The sequence below is a fragment of the Alexandromys fortis genome, unplaced genomic scaffold (assembly GCF_014885135.2).
Source record: "Alexandromys fortis isolate MF-2015 unplaced genomic scaffold, M_Fortis_MF-2015_v1.1 scaffold_134, whole genome shotgun sequence".
Classification (NCBI taxonomy): Eukaryota; Metazoa; Chordata; class Mammalia; order Rodentia; family Cricetidae; genus Alexandromys; species Alexandromys fortis.
Genome location: NW_026068007.1, coordinates 1586873 through 1603920, shown reverse-complemented (window position 1 = coordinate 1603920; position 17048 = coordinate 1586873). Strand labels below are relative to the sequence as shown.

General features: G+C 39.3%; 1 protein-coding gene across 2 annotated transcripts in view; it reads right to left on the bottom strand.

The window, feature by feature from the left end:
* Positions 1-17048, bottom strand: part of Grm1 (glutamate metabotropic receptor 1) — a 365609-nt gene that overhangs the window by 90483 nt on the left and 258078 nt on the right. For both annotated transcript variants that reach the window (XM_050161614.1, XM_050161615.1), the window contains exon 3: positions 6224-6459. In XM_050161614.1, the coding sequence (XP_050017571.1) occupies positions 6224-6459 (236 nt within the window). The remainder of the gene's footprint in view (positions 1-6223; positions 6460-17048) is intronic.

Genomic DNA, 17048 nt, shown 5'->3' with positions numbered 1-17048 from the left:
TGTGTCACCATTGCCTGACCTCTAGTGGCTTTAGCTTTGCCTCTGGTTTAGGCAGGATTTATTTATCAAAATACAAATAATATACCACTACAAGCTCTCATATTTTTTTTCTGATTTTAAAAGCAATGCAATGAAAGGTGTGGAAGCACTCAGAAAGTAGAGGCAGGTGGATCTCTGTGAGTTTGAGGCCAGTCTGTTCTACATAACTACATAGTGAATCTCAGGGTAGGAGGAGCTATACAGTAAGGCTATGGAATATTTTTATTTTTCATAGAATTTTAAGTCATACTTGATATATTACATATGGCCTTTAAAACATGAATATTGTTTTTATCTTAAATTTATGAATTTCTTTTTGCCATTAAAATTTCAATGGCTAGATAACATTTGTATATAGATAATATAGTTTAGCCATTCCACATCCTTCCTATACATTGAGGTTCTAGACCATCAACACACTAACCAAAGTGCTTTAGTGAAGTAACAAGAAAATCTTTCTAACTCACTCTTTTCCATTTTCAAAAATGTTCTTGAGTTTTGTTTCCAGAAGTGGAATTAATTTTTCCAGAAGTTCACTCTGAAGATATGAGTTGTTCACAGGCGTTTTGAAAATAAAATGTTCCAAAAGTCAACTCCTACCAGCCCTGCATGAGACCCTCAGTGTTTTTCCATTTTTTTTTGCCTTGTGATAATCACAGCATGTATGTGATGCAGTATCTCACATTCAGGGGGATTACACTTCCTATGCTTTTGCTATTGCAGCTTATCTTTACCGTCCCCATTTAATAGCTCTGCAATATTCTTTCCCATAAAAGCACCATAATTACTTAGCCATTCTTATCTTATTGTTGGACATTTAGGATGCTTCCAATTTTCCTTATTAAAAAACAATGAATATGAGGCAGAGGGTTTTTCTTGGCTGTTGCTGTTACTATTTTTAGATTGTTCCCTTATAAAAGATCCCTAAACATGTAATTACTAGCTTAAAAGCATGGTAGCTTGGGCTCTCCTAGAAACACGTATATATTTTTGTGGCAAAGCAGTGCATTAATTAAATGCATAAGTTTACTGAGCTCACTATGTCCTCTTTTCAAATCTACTCCATTTAGAGTCACAACTTTGGTTTTAATGCATTATCATTTACTGTACTGTATTGTCTGTTGTCCACGGTATAATAAAACTATCTGGTGGTAATGCTCATCGGTTCATGACTTGTAGGGTATTGATGACTAGTCCTATGCTCCAGTATGGATGTGTCCTCAAAAATACACGTTGGTATTTAATTGGAACTGGACCTTTAGAAACTAGATCTTCAAGAGCCCACATGAAGGGAGTTATTGCCTATATTGCAAATGGGGGTTGATAAAAGGCTTTAAACTTGTTCCCATTCTCTGTAGGGCATCTAGTAAGATAGAATTCCAAGACTCCTGGCAAACAGTGGTGTACCACAGTACCTTGGAGACTGCCATTAGAGTTTAGACTGTACTTCTTTTTATAAGTTTGCTTTATCATTATTTTTCCAGTTATGGAGACTTTGTACTTGGATTTACTTATCCCTCAAGTGAGATCAGAGACTAGCCCAATTCAGTTCCTACCACATATAAGCTGAGATAGGTCCTAATTTGTTTTCCTTCATTGTATTCTAAGGTGTAACTTCTCTTTTTCCCTTTGGAAGTTTGGTCCCAGCGGCAATTCACAATCCTGAAAATCAACCAAGAAACTGTCAGTCAGGGTTGAAGAAAATGTTATATCTTTGCACCCTTCTCTGCATCTGTTCTTTAAAATAGCCTGGATTAGAACTCAGATGAGAATTTTAGGAGGGGCCCACCACGCCCAATTTTTCTCTACTACTTGAATCTCAGTTAACCTTCAATTTATTTGTCTTAAATCCAAGCCTTCAGAGCCTTAACCTAATCCCATTCTGCTTCTTAGAATCCAGTTTCTGAGCTTTGACGCCATCTGAGCTCACTTCCAGAAAAGACATAGTATAAATCATAAGGAGGCAAGTCCTCAGTGGACGATCTCTGAGATTAGCCAGTCTCCCAGCCTTGGGAGATGAGCTATGAGCAGCCAAGAGCAGCAAAATCTCCCAGCTGACCCTAGACTTACGAACTAAACAAATCATTGTTATTTAATCCACCAACCCTTAATGGTGGCTTGTTTGAAGGTGTATTGTAACAGTAGATAACTGATGAATATTTTCTAGAACCTTGCCGTCTACAACCCTGACAGAGCAATCGTTTAATTCAATTAAGGAACAGAGCTCCCAGCCTAGGGAAAGTTCAGTGTATTTCTTTCCTCTTCAGAGGAATGATACAGCATTACACCCGGGTCTTACAGAACAAAAGCAACAATAGTGTAGTTCCTGTGATAAAGAGGACTTTACCTAAAGCAGTGAAGCTACACAACTTAGGAATTCCAGTGTACACAGAGGTGATGCTGAAGATGGGACCCATTGACAGTCAAGTGTTAACTGTGCAGTGCTGTGTGTGACCTGTGGTATCTGCTGCTTTGTGGAAATTGGTATCAAAGCTTAGCTGGAATCATAAAATTCTCCTACCTTGTGTTGTGTCCAGACACTGTAAGTTTTCATGTTATTTTCACATAGAGATCAAACTTTGATAATAATTTCATGCAATATGAACAATATTTACCAGCTGCTTATTTCCTGTTAATATTTTTGTTATTATTGATCATTTGTCCTGTTTCAAAAATTAATTTATTTGTTAAAATTCAACTGTGCTGTTTTAAAATTGTGTGTATGTGTGTGTTTTGTGTGTATATGTGTGTGTGTACATATAATGCACATGTATGAGCTGGAGATACAAGGAGGCCCTTTACAAGAGCAATATGCCCTCTTAATTACTGACCCACTTAGTTTTATATTTATGTGTGTATGTGTGTGTGTGTGCATGCACATGCATGTGCTGGTGTGCTCACCTTCTCTTTTTGTTCATTTGTGTGGAGGCCATAAGAGTTTTACCAGTTGTCATATTCCATAATTTTCTACCTATTTCTACCCAGGCAGGGTCTTGAACCTGGGGCTTGCTTTTAGTTAAGCTGGAAGCCAGAAAACTTCAGTGATCTCACCCTCCAACACTCAGAGTTGAGATTATGAATATTTTGTCTTTTGGGTGTTGGGATCTGAACTCTGGTTTTCATGACTGCAGAGGAAATGTCTTAGCTGCTGAGTGAACTGTCTAACCTCTATTTGTTGGGGTTTGTTGTTGTTGTTTGTTTTTCTAGACAGGGCTTCTCTGGCTATCCTGGAACTCACCTTGTAGACCAGGTTGGCCTTGATCTCACAGAGATTCACAAGCCTCTGCCTCCCAAGAGCTAGAATTAAAGGTGTGCCCCAGCCCGCATGGTAATTTGTCATATTTTTAAGACAAGGCCTCGCCTAGGATGCCTTCAACTCTCAATCCTCCTGCCTCAACTATTTGACTGTTGGAACTAGAGGCCTGAGTCATCATTATAGGTTCCATATTGACACCGTTAATCAGCACTGTCAAATGTAGCTGTTACATGTATCTTAACTGTGCTTCAATTTAAATTAGCTGAAGATAAATGAAACACATTTTTAGTTTCTCAATCTAACAAGCCACAGTTATGTGTCAGTAGCCATGTGTGACTGGAGGCCACCTTCATGGACAGCAGAAAGTCAAATTTCTATTACTGCAGAAAGCTCTATTGACCAGCCCTTTTCTACAGTGTGTTCTAGTTTACAGACTCCATAAATGCAAATTTGATTATCTTCCTGGTTGTTTTAATGTATTCACAAGTTAGTGTTTTGGGTGACTGTTGAATTAATTTCATGACTGAAGAAGCCAGCTACAAGTCAATTCACTTTTATTGGATGATCCCAAGCTGCCAGCTTTTGGTCAGCTTTGCAAGTCTTGGTCAGTGACGTCTACCTCCTCAAAGCAGAGTCATGCTTGACAATCTGTCAGCCAATCCCTTTATCCCATTCAGGATCTCACTCAGGATCAACTCAGAAGTGAATCTCACTCTCCATATTTCCACAGCTGTCATAGCCCAGTGCGCATACTCTCAGCTACACTCTCAGGGGGCTTCATTAGGCATGTTCTTCAACATTTCCTCCCTGCTTGTCCACTCCCTGACTCCAACAGCACTGACCTCATTGTCCTTCTACCAGGCCAGTGTATGTGTGTTCTTCCCTCTTCCAGGGAAGCTCCTGCTAACGTTAGGATACTGGCACTCAACGCCTTATGTCTGTAGTTATCTTCCCAGCAAGGTTTTCTCCACTCATCCTTTCTAAATTGCAATCCTTCAATTCCATTGGCTCTTACCATCTCCGTGGCTCTTACTACCAGGTAACAATGAGCATGCCCCAACCCCTGCTGCTGTTGCTTTCCTCCTCTTCCTTTTATACTTTTGTTCCTCTTCCTTCTCTTCTTTTCAGCCTATTTCCTTAAATCGAGTTATAGCCCTTTGCAATTGTAGTAGGTGTTGATTAAATATTTATTGCATGAAAGAAATATATTTCATATAAAAATAATGGTTCTCAAGAAAAGCATTTCTGTACTATAAGAAAATGCAAGTCAAATGATTATTTATTTAAGAATTATGTAAGCATTCAGAGATGCAGGACCTGTCTTCGTGGATATTACAGTTTAAGTAAGAAAGTGTTTTATAGAAAACAGAACAATGAAAGTAACATTGCATTAAAAACCAAGGAAAACGGTCAAGGCATTGTGCTAGGTTGATGAAGAGGCACAATTCCAATTTCATTATTTCTGGTTATTACAGAAAAATAGAGAAATCCTGCCACTGCTCATTCTAAACACCTTGGTTTTGTAAATAAGGAGACGGATTGAGAAGACTGATTTGACTTTTGAAATTCTTACCCTCTAAGAGTCTATTTCAGAGAGAGGAAAAGTCAAAATGTGTGTGTGGCAAACAGGTTTGCTATGTAGTACGTACCCAGCCCTTCCTCCTGCCTCGCAGACAGTCTGTATTTCTTAATCTCCCTGTTAGCCATATTGCAGATGTCCTAAAAACCTAGATGGGAAACAGATCTATACCAAGCAATTCTCTCAGAGAACTCTGTTAAATAACACCAAGCTAGACATATCATACTCTATTTACACATATTGACATTATAAACTTTTCTTACGGAAAATCTAAGTATTATTGAAAATAGAATATTCTATACAACAAACATTGTTCTTACCCTATCTTGCAAAAATTCATTGTCTTGGTTTATTTATCTGTTTCCCTTTGATATGTCCTAAGAGAATACATGCTTAAAGGTCAGAAGTTATAGATTATACTCTTTTCTTTCCAATTGCTTCTATACACAGGGTCTATACATTCAAGTGAAATGAATAATAAATTTCTAGGATGTTCTAAGTACCTAAATCCAGGAAACCCACATCTTTGTCATGCAATAAAAAATGAGACCATTAATAGAGACCAATACAATCACTGTGGGCAAATCTTCATGCTATATACCATCTTAGTGTGATCAAATGGTTTGGAATGGTATTATGATACACCAAAGACAATTTATTTACTTTTGCATCATTGATATTACTGGAAAATGACAAGAGGTAGCCATGTCCCCACTCAATAATGATAACTAAAATAATAAGTGTAAGTTAAGTAATTCCTTAGGAAAAAAAAAAACATCATTCTGTGCGGTCCACCTTGGAAAGATATGCTACCCTTCCTACTGGCTTGAACGAGCCATGTTCCAGCAGCCACTGTCCAGTTCGAAGCCATCCTCTGGCAGACAGGTAAGACTGCACTTTCTTGGCACCTGTATGCACAAATATGTTGACTGTATGGCCTAACATGACTTCCCCTGACCTGTGTATGAAAGCAGTCACAGAGAAAAGGACTATATCAGTGATGCTTATGTGTATCTGTGGCTACCATCACCTGAGTGTACAAAAACACCTTTCCCTCTAGTTCAAATATTGGATGTCTGACTGCTCTGTTTGCTGGTCATCTATTTTTACTTCCTCTTTTCCTCATAGCTGCACCAGAGACTAGTCTTCCTACCGTACAGGAACATAAATCCATGGTGGGAGGGCGACTACATATGTCTACATTATTTAAGCTATTTTATGACCTAAGTAAGCTTTCATTCCCCACTCCCGTTGGAACCCCAGCTCTGATACAGTTTATTCACATTCGGAACCTGTAATAGAAGTAGAAAAGTTGACCCACATTGAGCTGTTACTTTGCCAACAGTTACCTGTGCAGATTTTTTTAAAGTTGGGGTTTTCCAGGAGGTGTCCGGGTAGACGACACTGGAAGCGGTGTTGCCAGAACTCAGGGAACCAAGGATTCCTTGTGTTGGTATCTAGCCTCAGCTTCAGGAAGTAGTCATCAAACGACCTGACCTCTGGAGACTGCAGCTTTATCGTGATTCCTCCGTTGGCTTCCACCTCATAGCCTTCAATGACTTCATCTCTGTCTGCCCATCCATCACTGAAACAATTCAGGGGTTGGGGTAAGAAGAGAAGAAGACAATGTCTTACAAATGAATTCAGAAATATCTACAAGCAAAGTAAGTCAGAGAAGTTAAATCTACATTTTTTTCTTTTTCTTTCTTTCTTTCTTTTTTTCTGAGACAGGGTTTCTCTGTAGCTTTGAAGCCTGTCCTGGAACTAGCTCTTGTAGACCAGGCTGACCTCGAACTCACAGAGATCTACATGAATCTGCCTCCTGAGTGCTGAGATTAAAGGTGTGTGCCACCACTGCCCAGCGAAGTTAGTCTACTTTAAGCCACTGTCACTACCCCTTAGGAGTTCCCGTTCACTAGAGAGGAGAAAGTTGTGAACATGAAAGCTTCAGCTTGTGTCTTCGCACATAGAAAGTAATATCAACAGTGATGATAGTGTCAGTGACCACAGTCAAAGTTCACTGAGCCTTTGCTAGTCAGACTGTTCAGTTAATCACTCTCATGGAACAGATATAAAGCATTTTCAGAAATTACCTTAAGTTTTACTGAGTCTAGGCAATCAGGTTCACGTGTCTAGTTCTCATAATGCTAAATAATACAATCACCTTGTAATGATTGCCCACAGAAAGACAACAATGCCCAAAGTGTTCAGATTCTTCATACTAAGCACTCAACATGTGGGGGATCCTGCAGGTGGTCATGGCAGTGAAATAAACTGTGAAGGGGAGAGAATGAAAACTCGGTTCCCGTAGCCTTCGTCAACTGGGACCAAGACACTGGGGAGCCTGGTGCCAGGTGGTTTATTACCAACAAATTTAAACATAGTACAACTTGGAAAACAGTGTCCTGGCTGTAGTACAATCCCTGGTGGGCAAGGAAGTGTACTTACATTGAAACTTGACTCAGGGAATATGTCATCTCTTCCAACAAGATGGGTCTAGAGAAAGACTACCCGTATTAGCTCAAGGACCTAAAGAAGGGTCTGGTCTGGTCTTGACTATACAGATAGTATAGATGTCATTTGGGCTATACGCCACCTCAGGTCGGGATTGTGGATACTTGGGGCAGACCCTCTGGCTCTACAGATAATGTAAGGGTCATTTAGACTATTAAGTATCTCTGGTCCTGGTTGTGGAAGCTTGCAGGACCCCTGTCTGTAAGGATCATTTAGATTACTAGGTACTTCCAGTCCTGGTTGTATGAGCTTAATATAGCTTGGCCCAACAGAAAAACAAACACTGGTGTTATTAATCACCTCCAGTTCCCAGCTTTCTAGATGGAAGAACAGGTACATCTTTCCCATCAAAAAGACAATTCTGTGTCCATAGCATTCCCAGTCTCCCTGGAGACCTGTGAGTACAAAGACTTTCTCGCTGTGCTCCCAACAAATGTAGTTTCAACACTATACTCAAACCATTATAAGAGTTGTGTGCTATGAAATAACAGATGAATTTATCAATGTTTGCTCCTGGGATATTTTTCTAAAGAGAAGTTGGGACCTGCCCCCAGGAAGCTTAGTGGAGCTAAAGGGCATCTTAAGACCACCTTGGCCAGAGAAAGATTTATCTCTAGACACATAGATATAGCATAGCCTCCTGAAACTAGTGGAACATAATGCTATAGGTTATACTACAAAAGTATCTTGTTTGCTTTTCACAGAGCAGGGAGCTAGGCCGAGTACAAATGATGTGAGCTAACTGGCTCAGTTCCTCTCTAGTGCCCCCCACCCCAGTGAACCACTGTGAGTTAAAGTGTCAACGGGTCCAGAGGGATAGAGAGTAGTGCAGAAAATGTGTGCCTGAATTTAAGAGAATTTGAGACACAGCATAGATGAACCAGACCAGAGTTATATGGACATGCCTCCAACCGCGCTAAGAGAATTACTTCAGAGTCTTGTATACATTCCTCTCCGTCAGCTCCATTCACATCACATTCACCATGATGCTTAGCTACAACTTCAACTGAGAATAAGATACATTATTTCCTGCCTGCCTTAGCATCAACAATTCTGTTATGGACTTAAAGGTACTTTAAACACAAAATGTATTTAAATACAAGAACAGATATCTAACAAGACGTAGAAATCCTACGAGGTTAAAGAGGTGGTCAATATCACCATGAGGGAGAGCTTGGAAGTTAAACACAGTAGTGTGTGTGTGTGTGTGTGTGTGTGTGTGTGTGTGTGTGTGTGTGTGTTGAGAGTCAGCATTAGTCAGGTTAATAGTGGGGAGAGGTTTTAGTGGTCTCAGGTAGAGAGAGTCGTCAGCACAACTGAAGTAAGAGAAGTGTAGCCTAAGCTGGCATGGGCATAAAAGTTCCAGGCTGAGGACCAGGAGAGAGGCTCAAAATATTATTAACCTGTTACTCATAAGATCCCTCTTCCTTCCTCCAGCAGGTTAAGTGGCCAGAGTACAGGACCCGAGATGGATTGTTCTGTTCACCATCACTGAATATGAGAGGTAGTCAAACTGATTGAACAGATTGACATAATTACCTTTCTTTTTGATCAGTCTACTAAGAAAGCATAGCCTTTAAATACATATTTAATTAATTGCCTTCTGGAAAGAAGTGCAAATCATGATGAAAGGCAATGGGAATACTTTTAAATTCACACATTCAAATATATTCTGTTACATCTTAACCACATCTACAACAGCTGGATATTTGAACTATATTTCATGTCCTGTTCAAAAGCAGAACAAACCCAAACCGGCTAGACTCTCAAGGACTTCTGCCTAAAGTTAATATTTGAAATCAAAGAGAATTGCAGTGTAAAGAAAAAAAATGACATTTTTTTTACATAGAGGTTAGTCTAGACATGTTACTTTCCGAGATTTAATATTGTGAGAGCTTTATTTAGCTGACCATCTATTGAAGAAATGTATGTTATAATTTTAAATAGCATATGAATGAAAATTTATATCTTTGTTTTCTTCCTCCATTGTTATCCTTTCCCTTCTCTGAATCTTCCACCTCTTTCAATCCCTCATTTTTGTTTTATGCTCCATTTTTGTAAAAATAAAATATGATGTGTTAATCCAAAAAGCAGAAAAAGTTTGACGCCCATACCTTAGAAACAAAGCATTCTCTGTAAACATGAACCCATATGGAGTTTAGAAAGTTGGAGTCCTGTATCCTCTGATCACAAGATGATTGCTTTAACCCCCACTAAAGATGGCACCCATTCCAAAAGTTACAGCTGGTATTAAATTTAAGAGCAAGACAGGAATGTGGCAGCAAAACCATTTAGGCAGGATTACTTGGTGAATATTTACGTAAGTAGTGTGTGATCGGAATCTGTCTCCAATAATGTGAAGGAGCTTTTATTGTCGTTGACTTTTTTTTAAAGCAGGGTATCATTAAACAGCTTTGGCTGATCTGGAACTGACAATATAAACTAGGTTGGCCTTGAACTCATAAAGATCCACATGCCTCATCTGTGATTAAAGGTGTGTGCCACAATTCCCAGAATATATAAAGAATTGAAATAAAATAATCTACTTAGAAACATTGGTAAGGTAACTCTTCATTTTTTATGCTTTAATTGACTTATCTGTATATTCCTTGCCAAGCACACTTACAGAGAACGTTCAAAGTCATTTTCCTGTTTAGTTGTGTTAGGAATTTGGGTGACAACATTTTGGGGAATGGTTTCTATGAAGTATGTTTTCACAGGGAGCCAGCAGTGTGCCTCCTGGTGTGCACTGTACTTGACCTGAGGTGACTTCTCTCACCTGGTCACCACTCATGGGTTGGGAGTGCATCCAGCCTGCTGGGAGGTGACTCCACCTCAGACATTGCTGGATTCAGAGGCACATTTACAGCCTCTGGCAGCTCATGCTGTATCATCTGCTTCCCAGTTATGAGATCCTTTCTCTGCCTGGAACCAGGAAACAAAACTGCACATTGTGGAGGAAGAGGCCTATTGCCTAACAGAAAACTCAATGCCTTAAGGATTTCTCAAAAAGTCCAAGAACCCCCAGTTCTTATTCCTCTTTAGTTATTTTACGTGTATCTATGTTCGTATGTGTACCGTGTGTGTGTGTTTGTATGTGAGTGCTGGAGGTTGACATTAAGAGTCTACCCCAATTGTTTCCTAACTTATTTTTGAAGTGTGGTCTCTCACTGAAGCTAGGACTTGTAGTTTGGCTAGGCTGGCTGGCCAGTGAATTTCCTCAGTTCTGGGGAATACAGGCTCCTGCTGTTGAAACTGGCTTCTTTTACATTTGTGCTGGGGATCAAACTCAGGTCACCATGCCAACTTGGCAAGCACTTGGCTGACTGAGTCTTCTCCCCAGGCGCTTATACTCAATATCTTTATTCAGCAATTCTTCAAAAGGCTATCCTCTCCTCCCCAAACCATTTTCCTCTTCCCTATAAAACTTCGTGTTTGAAGCTTGAATAATCGTGAGATTCCTTCTACCAAACAAATTCTGACACTAATCACAGGAAAGTATTTTTTATTCAAACTCCATTAGTGACTTCACTAAGGTTCATAGATATTACTTTTGCAAGAAATAGCTAGCAAACTGGTAGAAATTATAAAATATATTAATGTTCCTTAAATAAAAAAATTATTTTAGGAAATATATTTATGTCCGATTTGGTCAGATATTCCAACACAAAGCACTGGAGAAAACAGAGCTACCAGGCGAGCAGTCTAGACTACATCTCCCTCCAGACTGTGCTTAACTGAATGGCAAAAGCTCCAAAGGTGAGAACAGAACCAACCAAAAGCCTTTGGAGGACTGGCACCATGCAATGCAGAATTTAGTTCCTAAAGTAGAAAGCTACATATTTCTGTGGGGTTTATTAAAATACTAAGGAAGGTCTTCTCTCAGTACTGAAGGAAACTTGCTCCTTAGGTTCAATCCTGCCTAACAGAGCGAGATAAAAAGGAAGCAAAGTTCTCTAACCTCCCTCTAGAGCTACCTTAAGAAGCATAGAAGTCCCTGTGCTCAAAGACTAACAATATTTAGGATCATGTAATAACTATCAGATACTTAACTTCATCTTCAGGATGATAAGAAGAGAAATATTAAAGTGAAAACTCTAAAGAATTACTTCGTAGTGAGCTGGGAGGTGGTGGCACAAACTTGCCTTTAATCTCAGCACTCGGGAAGCAGAGGCAGGTGGATCTCTGTGAGTTCGAGAACAGCCTAGTCTACAAGAGCTAGTTCCAAGACAGGTTCCAAAGCTACAGAGAAACTCTGTCTAGAAGAAGCAAAAAGAAGAATTACTACAGGGCAATGTAGGTCAAATAGTAGGTTCCAAAGTCGTGTGAGAGAATGACAGTGGGTATATTTTAGATTGAGGAAAGCTCTGAGTTCTCAGGAGACAACTTTAAAGAGACAGCACCTGACTTTGTGAACAAAGTGTGAGAAGTAGCTTCCCACCCATATCACAGGATGGGTTTGGGGGAATTTCAGAATGTGTTTTTTAATTTTAATTTTTTTTGGGGGGGGTGTTGCACTTGGGATGTCTCCCTCAGTTGTTTTGCAACGAGGTGTTTCTGACCTTGTAATGACAAAGAAATAGTGTTCTATTTGTAATAATATTCCAAGCCTCAGCTGACAATGTCATATGTAGAAGAAGCATGTGGGTATGCATGGAGGCAGGGAGGATGGGCAGCATGGGCAATGAGGAGCCAGGATTTTGAAGATGAAAGTAGAGAGTGAATGAGCTATGTCTGAGTAGTTTTCCATGGCCTTTTTTATATTTATATTTTTAATTTTATTTTACCTTCAATCCACAGTTCTCCTCTCCCCCACTCCTTCCCCCTTTCAGCCCACATCCCCTCCTTGCCTCCCAATGGGTAAAGACTCTCTTTTTAAAGCTCTGAAATGACAGTGAGGATGTCAGAGTCTTTCTGTTTCTTTGTGAAACAGATTTATTTTTTTTTTAACTTGAACAAAAGGTCAAAGCACACCAATTTGTGGGCTTCTGAAATTCAATGTTTTAGTAACTTCATTAATGAATTCCCCCAACAGACACAGTACAGCTGATTCTAACCTCTCTTTTCTACATCCTACTATCACAAGATAATAAGATAGAAAAGGCCCATATCACTTTGGGGTCAATAGCCATATGGCTTGTTAATTCACAAAGGTCCAAGCAATTTCTGATTTTTTTCATTCAAGGCAAAATATGTCTTAAAAAATTATTGAAGTTTCTCATAAACTAGTCAAATGACCTCATACGTGATTCCCCTTAAAATAATAACCTAGAAATCACAAATTAAATGTAATCAAAAACCAATAAGTGATCCTTGGAAGCTAGAAATAGTGAGAAACCAAGACCAAAAACTGAATGAGAGAATAAAAAGGCATCCAAAGAAACTTAGTTTCTGTGCTGGAGCTCTGGAGGGTGGAAAATGGAGCTCTTGTATCCATTTGTTCATGGCAGAGGTTCCGTGAACCTTGGCAGCATAAAGTTGGGAGCTTTGGAGACCTGCCAAATTAGAAAGCACTAGAATGGACTTGACACCCATGGGCCTTTGGAAGCTTGAGTCGGTGCCTGGACTAGGAAAGAAAGCATAGGCATTCACAAAGTACACGGTGATGCATGGATCTAAAACAGAGTCTATGTCCTTGTATGTCAGGGCTGCAGGTCTTCCTGAAGCCCACAACTTATAAGCTTGAGTTACAAGTTTTGCCCTTGAACCGTTGGCAGGTGGTGGAAACTTGAAGAGATGGAACACAGCTGGAGGTTTCAGATTCCTGGAGGGGTGCCAGAGTGATGACTGGAACCATTCCCTCTCTTCCCCTCCTTTCCACGTTCCCTCCCCTTGCTTCCCCTCCCCACCTCTCCCCTCCCCTCCTGTCCTGTCTATCCCTTTTTCTTCTTATCTCTTCTTCCCTGTCTTTTCCCAGCTCTCATCATAAGATAACTACCAAAGACCCAAGCAAGGGAGCCAGCCAGTTATGAACCGATACAAAAACCACAATCCATGAAATTATAAAGTCTCCTGTAAGATTATTGACAATCATTCAAAACCACCCAAAATATCTCTGCAAGACAATTCTTAAAAATGGCTTTAAAATCTAAGGAAGTCTGAAAATTTAGTAGATAAATGGGGCAGATGGAGAAGTGTGTAGATTTCAAAGTTCCATTAGGGAGTCATGTTTAACAGCCTGCTCTGCAACATGGCAAGCGGACTTGTTTGCAATGTATTGTATGTTTAAGTACGCAAAGAGGGCATAGAGAGACGTGTCAGCAGTCAAAACAACTTGCCGCTCTTCAGAAGACCTAAGCCCTGTTCCCAGCACTCACAGCAGATGGCTAATAACCACTTGTAACTCTAGTTTCAGGGGATTTGATGTCCTCTGATCTTTGTGTGTTCCTGTAGGCACATGGCACACATTAACTCTCTCTGTCACACACACACAGGCATGCACAATCATGCATGCATAAATCTTTTTAAAAATTGTCCAGAGTCCTCACACAAAATAGTAAGTGAAATGACAGATATGTCCATTAAACAATTAATTAGTCATCATGTATATATGCACCATAATACCACACTGTATCCCCAAATATATGCAATGATTGTTCATCAATTAAAACTTGCTGAGATGAGCTCACTGTCATGCATGAATTTATATGCATGTGTGTCACACACATACATACATACATGCACACATGAGAAGTAAACTAACATAACATTTTGGTTTTAAAAACATTTTACTAACATTGTTTACAGCCTATCTCTATGCTATGATAAATCCTAAGAATATAGTGACATGAAAGACTTAAAAATAATCGAAGATCCTTCTGTCTGAGAAATGGCAGAAACAATCTACATTCTTCAAAGCATCCCCAGCTGCTAAGAAATCAAACAGAAACTAGAGAAAGCATTTGAAAGGCAAGCTGTAGCTGGGGGTGTGGCACAGTGAGAGAGCCCCTGCCCTATGTGAGCAAGGCCTTGAGTTTGATTTTCAGCATAGGGAAAACAAAACAAAACAAGAACACAAGAACAAGAAGGGAGGAGAAGAGAGATAAAAACATGATGACATGAAACTCCAAATCTTTCAGTAATTACAACTTAATGCATTGGTTTAAAACAGAGTTTTCTATTACTTTGAAAGGAAATGTTCATTTTTGCATCTTCCGTGTAATAGAATCATCCAACATACAAATATACCAAAAGTAAAAAGCAACAAAGGAGTTACCAAACAAATGTCATCCAAAGTGAGGCGCCAGGTCCTCTGCATATACATTGTGGTGTGTAGCTTGATGTTCTTGTGGGACTCCTAACAGTGGGAGTGGATATGTCTCTGACTCTTTTCCTTGCTCTTGGGACCCCTTTCCTCCTACTGGGCTGCCTTATTAAGCCTTGACATGAGAGTTTGTGCCCATTCTTATTGTATCTTGTTACATTGTGTTCAGTTCATATCCCTGGGAGGCCTGTTCTTTTCTAAAGGCAAAGAGAAAAGAAGTGAAACTGCGGGCCTGGGAAACTAATACAGGTGGAACGAGCGGATAATGTAGTCAGGCTATATCATATGAGAGAACAGAGAGAGATTGGATATTGTAGAAAGAGGGAGATTTTCATATATATGGAAATATATATGTTCTTCATATATATTCTTCATATATATATATAAAATCTTCATATATATATACATATAAGAAGAAGAAAAAAGGTATGAAAGATTAAGAAATATAAACATCAAACACAACCAGCATATATCAAGCACAGCCAGTATTAGAGTTAACCTGTAATTAACTCAGAAGTTCATCAGAAACAAGAGACAAATAAATGACATTAGAGTCATAGAAGTGAATACTATAAGTAAATGAGAAAAACTATTCTACTTAAAGTAACAAAGATAAATATCATACACATAAGACTGATTAGAAATCGATGCTAAATATAATATTTAAGTCACAATTACAGGCGACATGTCTTTAGTTTTAAAAATCAGAATGGTAGCTTTGTTTTTGAAACATTATAGTTCCTGGGAGACTGGTGGGCCCAGGTAACAGTCAGTGATCTTACCTGAAAAGGAACTATATGGGCATTTCTGCTTAATTAGAGTTCTCAGAGCCTAGCACATTTTGTGCCCCTTTCTTCTTAAATGTTATATGCGTAAAATGCATATATTTAAAAATAAGACACAAACCAACTTTTAAAGTGATTCTGAAAAAGATCCTAACTATCAGAAGTAGACATGCTTACAAACATATACATGAACACCAAGGCCTGAAGTGCTCGGAGTTAAACAGACTGATAATAAGACAGAAATTGAAGGATGTCTGTCACTTCAAATTAAGTGGCCTTGTCCTAATCTATTGAGTCTGATAAAATGAATATATTAAATAATATGCTCAAGAAAGAACCAAAACTATATTGTATACACCTAAGAAACTATTTCAGAAAATGTGAAAATAAAAGATATGTAAGTACACCTGAGAAATATAAAAAATAAGCCAGATATCATAATTTTAACATAAAAATCAAATAACTTCAGGCAAAAGAAGATCTTAAATTCAGGTAACTAATAGCTTTAACTCCGTATGTAACAATAATTTTCTTTTGCTCTATGACAAAACGTACACACAGGTTTAGGTAATTAAAACATAGCCATCTTTAGGGATCTTAGCCAGCCTGCCTCAGTCAGACCTTTGATCTATCATGATTCACATCACATTGATCCCATAAGAAAAATAAATTCATCCTATCCCAGTATTTCCAAATGTTTTCACCTAATGCAACATCAACTCAGAGTTCAACATCTCCTCTAAATCTCATCAGCTCTGCATTCTTCAGTCTCGTCACCTCAGTGATCTCAGTCTCGCACGAGTGTGACCAGAAATGGTCCTGCATCTGGGAGCTTGTGAAATTAGGCAATAAGTGATCTGGTCCCAAATAAACATTGGGACATGAATGAGGTCACACAGATGTCCCATTATACAGAAAGAAAATGCAAAAGGAAAACATGCCTACCAACTACAGCCAAGTGAAAGATGAAGACAGCCAAACAGCAGATCCAGAGGACTGGGAGTCGTCCTTTCATCCACAACTGTGTCCTCTGGGTGTCGGGACTGGCATCTAGGATGATGGTAGCACATGTCTACGGATGGGTAAACATGCCTTGTTCAATCCATGTCTTGGCTGCCTAATTTTGTGAGTCTGAAACTTTGTTTCATGTGAAACTCCCTGTGTTCCTGGCATGCAAAGCTTCCAGTGTTTCATGTTTGCCAGATTTCCTTGAGAACCTGGTAGGTTCCATGTGAGCTCAGGAAATGGATCTCATTAGATTCTTCAACAGCTCTTACATAATCCTCTCTGTGCTTGCAGATTCTGTGTGGATGGCTGAGAAACCAGTAAGGATTATGCAAGTCTCTTCAAAGATCTCCGTGTGTGACTGGGTAGATCAAACTCTCCCTTCTTTACATTTTTTAAAAATTTATTTTACAGTAATGCTATAGGATAGGGTCAGTTCAGGTTCCCTATCCTCAGTTTCCCAAGGGACTAACTGGGGACATCGCCTTGGGCTCCTGGGAGCCACTCTAGGTTCAAGTCTCTTGCCAACACTAAGGTGGCTCTTTTAACTAAGATATGTGCTTCCCTGCTCCCCTATCCGACCTTCCTTTATCCCAATCTTCCTGT